This window comes from Leptopilina boulardi, unplaced genomic scaffold (assembly GCF_019393585.1).
Source record: "Leptopilina boulardi isolate dan_hultmark-lab unplaced genomic scaffold, ZJU_Lbou_2.1 LbouV2_114, whole genome shotgun sequence".
NCBI classification, from domain to species: Eukaryota; Metazoa; Arthropoda; class Insecta; order Hymenoptera; family Figitidae; genus Leptopilina; species Leptopilina boulardi.
In genome coordinates this window covers 945,076-957,437 of record NW_026137657.1, presented here as the reverse complement: position 1 = coordinate 957,437, position 12,362 = coordinate 945,076, and the positions used below count along the sequence as shown (strand labels likewise).

The following is a 12,362-nucleotide window of genomic DNA, read 5'->3' as shown; positions in this document are numbered from 1 at the left end:
CGTTTCAAGACTGAATTAGCGAATTAATTGGAAATTCAGTTCTTACTTTTAACGATGAGCTTGGCTGATGTTTCAACAGTGCCAGCGGAAGTTGTTGCACGACACGTGAAGGTACCAGTGTCTTCTTCATAGGTCGTCGCTATCAGCAATACTGCATTGTTTCCCTCATGAATCATCTGAAATCAAAAAAATTCCATTTTGTTTTAATCATCAAAAAATAATTTTTTTTTTTAAATTTTTGCCTTTTTGAATTATAATTATAATAACAGCAATACTGATTAATTATTGATTCATCATAATCATGATTTTCAATCTTTTTTTTAAAAATTATTTCCTGCGAATGTAATTATATAATTATACTTTTAATCATTTCTTTTGCTTTTAATTTTTTCATTAGCATTTTCTTTTTCTTTAATTATAATAAAATTGTTGAGATAATGAAAGAGGTAATTAGTGAATATTCTCACCTGGAAATCCGGCGATTGAGGTATGAGAGCACCTTCACGATACCATTGAATTGTGGGCTTGACTTTTGGTGGAGTCACTTGAGTTTTAAATTGAGCTGGTTGACCTTCAAGGACAATTTGATCCTTGAGCGGTGATAATTTTGGCAAAACATCAGCAGTATCAGGAGCTGTATTGAACATTATTTTTTTTTTATTAATTATTTTCCAGTAATTATTGATTCAAATTTTCAGGAAATTTAACCAGTTTGAAGAAATGATCAACAGTTTATGAATTATTGCAACAATTATAGATAATCAGTATTTTTAATAATTTTTTATCATTTCACAATTCTTCAGGAACAATTGATCAGATCAATTATTTTGCAATTCTTTAGGACCCAGATAGCACGGAAACTTGCAGCAAGCTTGCGGCAAGTTCATCGTGCAAGCTTGTCAAACAGGACATAATTAATAATAATAAACGTCACAAGGATTTTCAAATTAAAAAAAAAACAAATATATTTTTTTTAAATTTAAATTTATTTTTCAAAAATTGCAGCAAGCTTGCAGCAACCTTTCCAGAAGCTTGTTGAAATTCTCCTGCAACCTTACGTAGCAAGCTTACAGCAATCTTTCACGGCAAGCTTGCCGCAATCATTCTTAGTATGCTTGCAGCAATCTTGTAACAATCTTTCATGGCAAGATTGCAGCAACCTTTCCTGGAAAGCTTACAGCAAGCTTTCACGGCAAGCTTGCCCTGGGTGGGACATTTCGCTAGCTCAGACAAGCTTGCACGGTTAACTTGCCGCAAGCTTGCTGCAAGTTTCCGTGCTATCTGGAGAACAGTTGATTAATCATTTCATATTTATTCAGGAACAATTGATCAGAAACATTTGCACAATTATTTTATATGAAATCCAAAAAATTAATTATTTAATTTGTAATTTTTTTCAGAAAAAATTGATCAATTATTCTATAATGAGGAATGTGATAATTAAAATGATACGTACCAAGCACCCTGAGATTAGCGGAAGTCGTCACTTCTCCCGCGGGATTTTTGGCGATACATTTATAAACACCCTCATCCTCAGGGAATGCCTCGGAAATTCTTAATGTACAAAGATCAACTTCTTTCTGCATTTGGAAGTATTTCGATGGTTTGATAACCTTTGTAGAAAATGAAAAAAATTCAATTAGCAAATAATATTCAATTTTTCAATGACATGGCAAATATTATGATCACTCACTTTGTCTCCTTTCTTCCATTGAATAGTAGGTGTTGGTTTTCCAGAAATTCGACAGGCGAACGCAACAGACGTTCCTTCCTTGATGGTTTGATCTTTAAGTGGTTCCATGACACTTGGTGCTTTCTCTGCACCTGGTGTTGATGGTTTTGTTGTTTTTGCAGGTGATTGTGGTCCACGAACTGTACATTCAGCATCACAACGAGCTTCACCTGCACTATTCAGAGCTACGCATTCATATTTTCCAGTATCTTCTGGTACACTTTCAAGAATCAATAGAGTATAAGTATTATCTTCTTCCAGTGTCTTGTATCGAATATCAGCAACAATTTTCTTTCCATTCTGTAACAAAAAGGAATAAGTGATACAAAATTAACAAGAGCAACAATTTTTTGAATTAAAAATATTTACTAACCTTTAGCCAATAGACATCGAGTGGTTTAGTACCAGTGACTTTGGCATCAAATCTCGCCAACTGACCACCATTGACATTGGTACTTTGAATAGTCGAGAGAAAACTTGGTGGAATAACACCACCTCTACCAGGTTGTCGTCTTCTCTCTTCCACAACAAGATTAGCGCTACATTTAGCTTTTCCACCACGATTTTCAGCAATAACGGAAAATACACCGGAATCTTCCATAAAAACTTGACGAACAATTAACACGGATTTTGTACTAAATGTGTATATTTGAAGATCAGATGAATTTGTAATGGGAAAATCTTCACGATACCATTTTATTGTTGGCAATGGATCACCATCAAATTCAACTTCAAATTTCGCCTGTTCCTGTTCAAATGCTCGGCATGGTTGTATTTTTTTTGTAAATACCGGTGGTGTGGCTGGTTTCACTTGACCTTGAACAACACGTTCCTGAGTTTTAGCCTTGTGTTCCATTTCCGTTGTTTCGGTGGCTGTAATTTTTCTAGTAATCTCAAGATCTCCCTTTGTTTCCTTTTGTGTTTGTTTTTGTTTCGCCACATGAACTTCACGTCCATGAACTGTTGATTCCGATGGATCTGGTGGATATTTACCTGATCCTTTGACACGTTCAGTGTCAATATCCACTTGGGTGACAAATGGTTTTTTGACAATCTTGGAAGGTGGTGCTTGAATTGGCTCTTGTGGTTGTACTTCCCTGCAGCAAAATCATCAAAATAAATCTTTTTTTCTTTTTTTTTCTAATAACAAAATGTATACTTACAAATTTTCTTGATACTTTTGCGCCATTCCTAAAGCCATTGAATTGCTGACAATTTTCTCTCCTGGCACAGCGAATTGATGTGATTGTTCACGAAGTCTTTGCTCCTTCAAAACTTGATCCTCCTCCAGGGTCATCAGCTTAGTGTAATAATCCTCATTCTTTTTGGTTTTGACTGACTTTTGCCAATCAGTTTCAGGTTTTTTGAATACCTTCGGTGCTAAATGTTCAGTAGCAATTCCAACACCTTGTGATACACTTTGTTGACGTTCATCAAAAACTCGTTCGAGTTCTGTATCCTGACGATCCGCTTGATATTGAGTGAGTTCATAATCGTACCAAGCTAGAGGAAATAAATTAGCGTTATAAAAATAAATATGATAACAAATTTATTGGAATATTTAAACAAACCTTTTCATGCTCAATGACAGTATTGAAATTTCTATTACATGTAAAATTTTTTTTTTTTTTTTCTTACAAGGATTATTACGACACAACATTCGTGATGCAACAGTAAACACATAATTCGGCTCTTCAATCACTTTATAGAAATACATTTTTGAGGGGAAAAGCAGGATTTCGGGAAAGAGGATACCGAAGAATTCTTACCATATATTTTTTAAAATGGATATTTTTTTAAAAAGAAATATTTTGAATTCCATTGTCTTGAAATGGTCCAGCCCAGCAATGTAATAAATGGGGCTTGAATCACTTATTCGAGTTGAAATTAGGATAATAAATTTTTAATCCTAAAATCAATTTGAGCAAGTGATGATAGAAAAAAAATATTATTGAGATTATTTAGACAGTAGATAAAGAATAAAAAAAAGAGGATTTTTTTTTTAATTAAACGGGGCTGAATATTGAATGTAGAATAATTACCAATTAATAAACATGGTGTACAATGATATAATGCTGTGATGATTTTCTTTAACTATACCTGAAGCCGACTTATCCTCGAGGTTAGCGTTTTGTCAATTTCTCGATATTCATCAATTCCAATTGCTGCAGTGCATTGAGCGTCGGATGAAGCTAGCGATTTGGGATTCAAGAGAAAATCAAGGAACAAGGATTTTGGATTTTATTTTAGATTTTTCATTTTAGGATTCAGTTGCGTGGAAGTGATTTTGAGTATATTTTGTGCTCGAATAGAATGTACGTGTCGCATCGTTTTTTGTATGTTGAGAAACTGATTCGAATAATTTACAATTCGGTAGCTTGTGTGCTGTGCCAATGTTTTTTTTTCGATTTGATTAAAAATTTATAAATACCAGGATGTACATTTCGGTGATTTTATTTCCTATTGGATCATCAGATTCCATTAGGATCAGAAGAATCCTTATGCTAATCATCAGAATCATTAGGATTGAATGAATTTTTTTCTCCTTTTTGTGATTACCAATCAGAATAAAATATACATCCTGATAATGATTTTACAAAATCTTTTACAGCCTTCTGAAACTTACGTCTTGGAGAGTTTTTAAGAACTCCACGATAATCATCACTGCGAGGCTTCACTGTAAGAGTTGTTTCTGTTCGTGCTTCACCAACCGAACTTCTAGCTATTACTTCAATCTTTCCATTATCATACTGCCTGGTTTTTGGTATATCCAGATGATACATTCCATCGTAAGTTAATTTATAGCGCGATCCCTGATTAGGATAAATAAATTTGTTTTTTTTACATCTCGAAACAAAAGATTTTCATTTTAATCAAAAACTTACGTTAACAACAGTGTGACCGTTGATCAACCACATGACACGAGGTTTAGGATGACCAGTGACACGACAACAGAATCTGGACCAATCGCCTTCTTCAACAACATATGGTTCAGGTTTGCTGACAAATGCTGGTGGAGCTTTTACTTTTTCTTCCTCGCCCTCCTCTTCCGGTACACTAAAATAATTAATTGATTTGAAAAGTTCAAAAAATTGTAAATAATAATTGAATACACTTACACTTGCCAGGCAGCTTCCATTTCTCTAATTTTTTCGATACTCTTCATTCCCTTTGGCAATTGTGATTCGTAGATGATACCAGGTTTGCCAGCAGTTTTTATGACTGCTCTCGTTTCATCCATTCCATAAAGATTTGTTGCTCGACAAAGATATTCGCCACTGTCTTCTGGATAAACCCAACCGAAATTCATCGCAACATAACCAAAATCATAAATTGGAGTGAATCTATTTTTATGTGGCAATGGTTTGCCATTGAAGAACCATTCCACTTTCATGTTTGGATCACCAACTGGAGCCAATTGACATTCGAATTTAGTGTTATTCATCTCAACAAGATCCTTTTGATCTTGAATTTGTGTGACAAATCGTGGCGGTTGTTTTTTATCAGCATCATAAAGATCATCCTCCGTTAGATGAACTTCAGAAGTATATTTCTTGATGGTTGCTTCCATTTGCATCAAGGCTTCCGATTTCTTCATTCCCTTTGGTACTTGATTCTGAAGAATGATATTTGGTAGTTCTAAAAGAAATAATAAAAAAGAGAATTAAAAACAGATCATTAAGATCAAAGAGATTATTCTAGAAAAATTATCTTACGTTTGCAAGAAACAGAAGCTCTAGTTGTATCTTCTCCAAGATCATTGATTGCTTTGCATACATATTCACCAGAATCTTCGGCATAGACATACAAAACATCCATTGAAACGAAACCCATATCGTAAGCTGTTCTGTATCTGTGACCAGCTGGAATGACTTTTCCATTCCTGTACCACTCAATACGAAGATTGGGATCGTCTTTTGGTTCAACACGACATTCAAATCTAACTGATTCAGATTCCTCGACTGTTGCTGATTGAATTTGAGTGATGAATCGAGGTGGTTGTCGCGGTGGTTCCGGTGGTGGAGCTTCTGTAACTGGTCCACGTTCCAATTCCTTCAGTTTCTCTCCACTCATGCCAGTTGGTAGTTGAGACTCGAAATCAATAGCTTTCTTGGCTGATTAAAGAAAAAACAATTTATGATTAATGGATTCATCAAAATGTAGATTCTGATCATTAAATGAAAAAAGAAAGTTAATCCTTACATTTACAAGTGACTGTCGCTTTTGTGGTTGCTGATCCCCATTTATTGGTAGCTCTGCAAACATACTCTCCACTATCTCTAGCGTAAGTATAAGACAAATCCAGTGAAATGAAACCAAAATCGTTGATTTGATGAACACGTGAACCGGTGGCAAATGGACGACCATTATGGAACCAATCAATGCGCATTGTGGAATCATTTGAAGGTTCAACTCGACAGTCAAAGTGACTTGGTCCAGCTTCTTCCACTTCAATGTCCTTTAATTCCACCGTGAATCTTGGTGGATTTGGAGTTTCTTCCTCAGACAGAATTTCATCTTTTTTATGTAAAGTTTCCTCCAGTTTCTGAATACTCTCCGTTCCAGTTTTAAAATTATTTGGAAGCTGTGGTTCAAGAATGATTCCTTGACGACCACGAACTTGCAATTTACAGGAAACTGTCGCTTCACCATGTTTATTGGTAGCCTTACAGGTGTAGAGGCCAGAATCTCTTTGATAACAATTGGCCACTTCTAGAATGACAAATCCAAAGTCGTGAATTGTCTTCACTCTGGAACCAGCTAACAATGCTTTTCCATTGTGGAACCATTCAACACGCATACTGGAATCGTTAACAGGTTGTAGTCGACATTCAAAGTGAGCGAGGGAATTTTCTGATAATGTCAAATCAGATGGTGTAGTGATGAATTCCGGTGGTTTACCAGTGTCATCATCAGGACTTGGTTGACCTGGTTCATTGCCAAGGCCTTCCAATTCGGCAATCTTATCAATTGTTCCTTCCATTCCTTTTGGAAGCTGTGATTCCAGGATGATGTTTCTCTTACCAGTGCATTTCATTGAGCATGTTGTAACAGCTTCACCATAATCGTTTGATGCTCGACAACTGTATTCTCCAGAATCTTCCGGATAGATTGGTGATATTTCCAAAATAACGAAACCAAAGTCACAGAAAGTGCGGAAACGAGATCCAGTGCGAAGAGGTTTACCATTCCAGAACCATTCAACTTTCAATTTCGGATCATCAGTTGGAGTAAGACGAGCTTCAAAGTGAGCACTCTCACCCTCACGGAGACCATCAAGATTGCTCAATGGAACTGTGAACATTGGAGCTTTTCCAGTTGATTCAACTGATCTTTCATCTTTCGTACGAACCATTGAATCCTCCAATGTTTGAATCTTCTCTAAACCACCTTCCATTCCTTTTGGTAGTTGCGATTCCAAAATGAGATTTGCCTTCGACAAACATCTCAATGTTGCTTTCGTTGTATCCTCTCCATATTTATTTACAGCTCTACATTCATAAACTCCAGAATTTTCCTCATAACAATACAAAATATCAAGAATAACAATTCCAAAATCATGGAATGTTCTATAACGATGACCATGAGGTAATTTCTTTCCATTATAATACCACTCAACCTTTAGATCCGGATCAGTGATTGGAGTCAATCTTGCCTCAAAGTGTGCAGACTGGCCTTCAACTAATTTTGTGATGTCAGAAATTTGGGTAATGAATTTCGGTGGTTCAGCAACAGCTGGTGTTTGAGTTGTTTGTTGATCACCAGTATAGCTCTCGAGTTCACGAATTCGAGCTAATGAATCCGGTTGAAGGGAATCCGAATAAACACCACCTTTACCAAAGCATTTAATAGTTGCTTTAGTAAAGTCTTCACCGAATTTGTTACTTGCTTTGCAAACATATTCTCCGGAATCATGTGACATAACGCCAGCAATGTCCATGACCACAAAGCCAAAGTCTGATACCATTTTGAAACGAGATGAATGACGCAGTGGTTGACCATTATGGAACCATTCAACCTTCATGTTCGGATCACCAACAGGTATTAGAGTGCATTCAAAGTGAGCTGATTGTCCATCTTTAAGACCCTCCAAAGATTGAATATGAGTCGTAAACTTAGGTTTCTGTCCCTTTGACTTGTCAACGCATTCAAGATTCACGCTGATTTCTGCCTGACCCCATTTATTAGTAGCTTTGCAAGAATAAGTTCCAGAGTCTTCAATCTTTGTTCCTAGAACTTCAAGAACAACCATTCCAAAAGCATAAACTGTCCTCGTTCTATGACTGGCTTCCAAAGCTTTGCCATTGTAAAACCATTCAACAACCATTGTTTGATCACCAGTTGGAGTGAGAGACGCTTCAAAGTGTGCTATTTCTCCTTCTGAAAGATTGCTCAAATTCTCAAATTGTGAAGTAAAAACTGGTGGATGACCTTCGTCACTCTCTTGAGCAGCAGCTGCCTCTCGTTTTAATGATTCTTCCAGATCTTGAATTGCTTCCAATCCTTCTTTACCCTTTGGATGTTGTGATCTCTCAATTATATTTTCCTTTGTTGAACAATAAATTGTCGTTGAAGTGAATGCTTCACCAGCTTTATTGAATGCTTTACATGTGTAAATTCCAGAATCTCGATCATAAGCATCGGTCAGATCCAAGGTCACGAATCCAAAATCACTTGTCATTTTGAATCGTGATCCGTGTTCCAATACTTTACCATTCAAATACCATTCGATCTTAAGATTAGGATCATCTTTCGGTTCAACTTGTCCTTCAAGATGAAGAGGTTCTGATTCACCAAGTTTGAATTCCGGCTGAAGTGGTACAATCCAAACAGGTTTTGGATATTCGTGTTCTGGACCATCTTCTGGTCTTTGTTGCTTAGATAGATATGCCTCATCGACTTCTTTAACTTTTTCCAAGCCAGCTTCACCTTGTGGATGTTGAGTTTGTAAGTAAATACTCTGTTTGCTTGTGCATTTGAGAGTTCCAGTTGTTTGTGCTGATCCTTTAGAATTGGTAGCTTTTACTGTTATCAATCCAGAATCCTCTTCATAAGCATGATTAAGATCCAAAGCTACATATCCAAAGTCGTAGGTTGATTTGTATCTAGCACCAGTTGGTAAAGGTTTACCATTTAAGAACCATTCGATTTTCATGGTGGGATCCTTGGAAGGTTCTACGTTACATTCAAAGTGAACATTTTCACCTTCAATGCATTCAACATTGTTAAGATGAGAGATGAATACTGGTTCTTCATAAGTTGGCTCAATTTCTGCTTTGGTTGTCACCTGCGGTTGTTCTAATGCATCAATCTTTGGAAGAGCATCAGGATGTAAAGTATCTCCCATCAGCCAGTGTTTGTCACCAATCTTTAAGCTACAAGTGGAAACAGCTTCACCAAGTAAATTAACAGCTTTGCAGGTATAAATTGCTGAATCATCGGGTCTAAGACTGTTGATTGATAGTGTAACAAGACCAAAATCAAACGTGCTTCTTAATCTCGTTCCAGTTTGAAGTGCAACTCCATTCTTGAACCATTCGGTTCTTAAATTAGGATCTGCTCTTGGCTCAACTTGAGCCTCCAAATAAACATGTTGACCTTCTTGTAATTTATCGTAACTTTTGAGATGAGTGGTGAAAACAGGTGCTTGCTGAGGAGTAGTGTCAACAAACATTTCAGGAACTTTATTCATTTCAGCTTCCTTTAATTGGATCTTTTGCCATGCGTCTGGTTGTATGGATTCACCAGAAATAGCAGAACGAGCCTTGACTTTTAGTGAAATGGAAGAAACTGCCTCACCTGCTTTATTGATTGCTTTGCAGGAATAAACACCTGAATCTTCGGGAATGACCTTCATGATGTTCAAAGTAATGAATCCAAAATCGTGACTCACATGGAAACGTGATCCCATTTTGAGTTCAACACCATTGACGTACCATTCAAATCGTAGACTAGCATCACCTACAGGAACAACTCGGCATTCATAATGAGCAATTTGACCTTCCCACAATTCCGTTGGTCCAGTCAACAATTGAGTAAATATTGGTTTGTCAAACTTCTTTTCTTGTTCTTCTGGACGACTTGGTCCTTTGTCAGCTTCCAATTGTGCAATCTTCTGCTGAGCCTCTGGATGATGACTCTCCATTTGTATATTGGATTTAGTTTGAATTCTCATAGAGGCAGTTGTCACAGCTTCTCCTAGAGCATTTGAAGCGCGACACATGTACACTCCCTCATCATTCTCACGAACATGAGAAATATCCAAAGATACAAATCCAAAATCATGAACCTTGGAAATCCTAGAGCTGGTCTCAAGAGGAGTTTCATTTCTAAACCATTCGACCTTGAGTGTTGGATCACCAACTGGGATCAGACGACATTCAAAGTGGGCAGTTTGACCTTCTGGAATTGCGTCAATATTTTGCAACGGTTGCGTAAATACTGGACGTTGTCTTGTTTGCGGTTCCGAAACATCAGGTCTCTTCCAAGGCTGTTGAGATTCCAATTCGCGAATTTTGTCCAATCCTTCAGGTCGTTGTGAATCAAGAATAATATTTTCTCGTGGAATCACCTTGAGTTCAATTGACGAAACGCATTGTCCAAGATTATTGATAGCTCGCACAGAATATTGTCCTGCGTCTTCAGGAACAGCGTGACCAATATCAAGAGCCACGTAACCAAAATCAAATGTAACATGGAATCGTGATGCTGATGGAAGAGGTTTTCCATTGTGGAAGAATTCAATTCTCAAGTTTGCATCGTGAAGCGGTTCCACTTGACATTCAAAGTGAGCCGTTTGTCCTTCGTAAATTTCAGTTGTACCCTGAAAATCAGATGTAGAATCAAAAATATATGAGAATCATCAGAGGATCAAAAAAAATAAAAATTCAAACAGTATTAATACCCTGAGTTGAGTGACGAATCGTGGAGGAGTCACAGGCGGTTCATCCACTTCCAATCGAGCTGGATGACCTTGAGCCTCTAATTCCCGAATCTTCTCAAGACCATCAGGATGTTGTGTATCCATGAGAATTCCATGACGAGCTAGAGAAATAAAAATTATTTCATCAACATTTGCAATTTTTTTTCCATTCCTAATGATGATGGTAATTAACAAGGGACACAGTCAAGTATAGATTTGGATGTTTGGTACCATTTTTTTGAAGTAGATAAATATTTTGATCCAAGAAAATATAATCAAAAGGTGATGGCGCGCAGTGATTGATAAAAAAGACTGGGAATTGAAAATCTTCTTTATTTGTCAATACGTGAATACTACATGAATTGAGCCACATCCACTTTTAAAATTATGCTGATTGACAATGCATTTCAGTATGTAAGATCATTATTGTTTCCCTTGCGTGGTATTTAACAATAATTTCCGCGAAACGATCCTCACGTTTCGCAATATAGGGAAATTCTCTTTCGGCATTTGGGGCACGCTGACAATTGCACCAGTCTGTCATCATAAGTTTTTTTGGATTTTCAATCTTTTATAAATCAATTGGAAAACCAAAACTCAAATGGATAGGGTTCGATGAAAATTTTGCTTAAAGATGATGAAAAAATTAAAAATTTAAACAAAATCAACTTACATCCTACTTTAATAGTGCAAGTATTAACAGCTTCGCCGGCAAGATTCGTAGCCTTGCACATGTATGTTCCAGAATCTTCAGCGTATGCATAAAGAATATCCAGAGCCACGTAACCAAAGTCGTGAGTTGTACGATATCGATGTCCTGTTTTTACTGCCACACCATTGACAAACCTGGAAATTAAATTCAGATGTGATTAGATGATTTGATTCAATTGGATAACTGATATCTGATCCGATTATACAATCTGACAAGATCAAAAGATTTTATGATAGCTACCATTCAATCTTCAAATTTGCATCGTTGATTGGTTCAACTCGGCATTCCAGATGAGCATGTTCACTTTCCCTAAGATCAAGATTATTCAAAGGAGTTAAGAACACTGGCTTCTGATGAACAATTTCCTTCTCAACTTCCTGTTTCACTTCAACAGTTTCCAATTCACGGATCTTTTCGAGTCTCTGAGCATCCAAAGTGTCAAGGCACAAACCTTGTTTTGCTGTTGAAAAAGTTTACATTTAATTCTCTTGATAAATAATGCGACATCAATACAATACTTACAATCAACAGAAATAACACATGTTGTAACAGCTTCGCCTGCAGCATTTCTTGCTTTACACATATAGGTACCAGAATCTTCTGGATAAGCATAAAGAATATCAAGAGCAACAAAACCAAAATCGTATGTAGTTTTGAATTTATGACCCTGAGGAATTGGTCTACCATCTCTGAACCATTCAACAATCATTGTTGGATCATTGACTGGTGTCAAAGTTGCTTCCAAATGGGCGCTCTTGCCTTCTGAAAGATGTTCAATATTCTTCAAAGGTCTTCCAAATTTGGGTTTCTCCGCAACCACCACATCTTCTTGATCAACTTTTTTATATCGGGAATCATCCTCCAAATACTGGATTTTCTTGAGTGCTCCTTCGTGTTGAGTTTCTCGGATGATGGAAGCTTTAGCTAATTATTTCAACAAATAATACAAAAATGAATTAAAAAATCGTTCTTTTAAAAAATGATCATTTTTACTT

At 36.6% G+C, this 12,362-nt stretch overlaps 1 protein-coding gene across 5 annotated transcripts in view; it reads right to left on the bottom strand.

Moving 5' to 3' along the window:
• Positions 1 to 12,362, bottom strand: part of LOC127281907 (titin) — a 97,014-nt gene that overhangs the window by 70,766 nt on the left and 13,886 nt on the right. For all 5 annotated transcript variants that reach the window (XR_007843107.1, XM_051305920.1, XM_051305894.1 and 2 more), the window contains exons 19-33: positions 11,890 to 12,291; positions 11,608 to 11,827; positions 11,329 to 11,501; positions 10,638 to 10,777; positions 5,936 to 10,556; positions 5,449 to 5,847; positions 4,852 to 5,371; positions 4,618 to 4,789; positions 4,359 to 4,545; positions 2,896 to 3,235; positions 2,106 to 2,829; positions 1,694 to 2,032; positions 1,457 to 1,613; positions 468 to 634; positions 47 to 176 (exon numbers count right to left, since the gene is read on the bottom strand). Coding sequence is in view for 4 of the 5 variants with exons in the window: in XM_051305920.1 (XP_051161877.1) it covers positions 47 to 176; positions 468 to 634; positions 1,457 to 1,613; positions 1,694 to 2,032; positions 2,106 to 2,829; positions 2,896 to 3,235; positions 4,359 to 4,545; positions 4,618 to 4,789; positions 4,852 to 5,371; positions 5,449 to 5,847; positions 5,936 to 10,556; positions 10,638 to 10,777; positions 11,329 to 11,501; positions 11,608 to 11,827; positions 11,890 to 12,291 (8,691 nt within the window). In the remaining variant the exon portion in view is untranslated. The remainder of the gene's footprint in view (positions 1 to 46; positions 177 to 467; positions 635 to 1,456; positions 1,614 to 1,693; positions 2,033 to 2,105; positions 2,830 to 2,895; positions 3,236 to 4,358; positions 4,546 to 4,617; positions 4,790 to 4,851; positions 5,372 to 5,448; positions 5,848 to 5,935; positions 10,557 to 10,637; positions 10,778 to 11,328; positions 11,502 to 11,607; positions 11,828 to 11,889; positions 12,292 to 12,362) is intronic.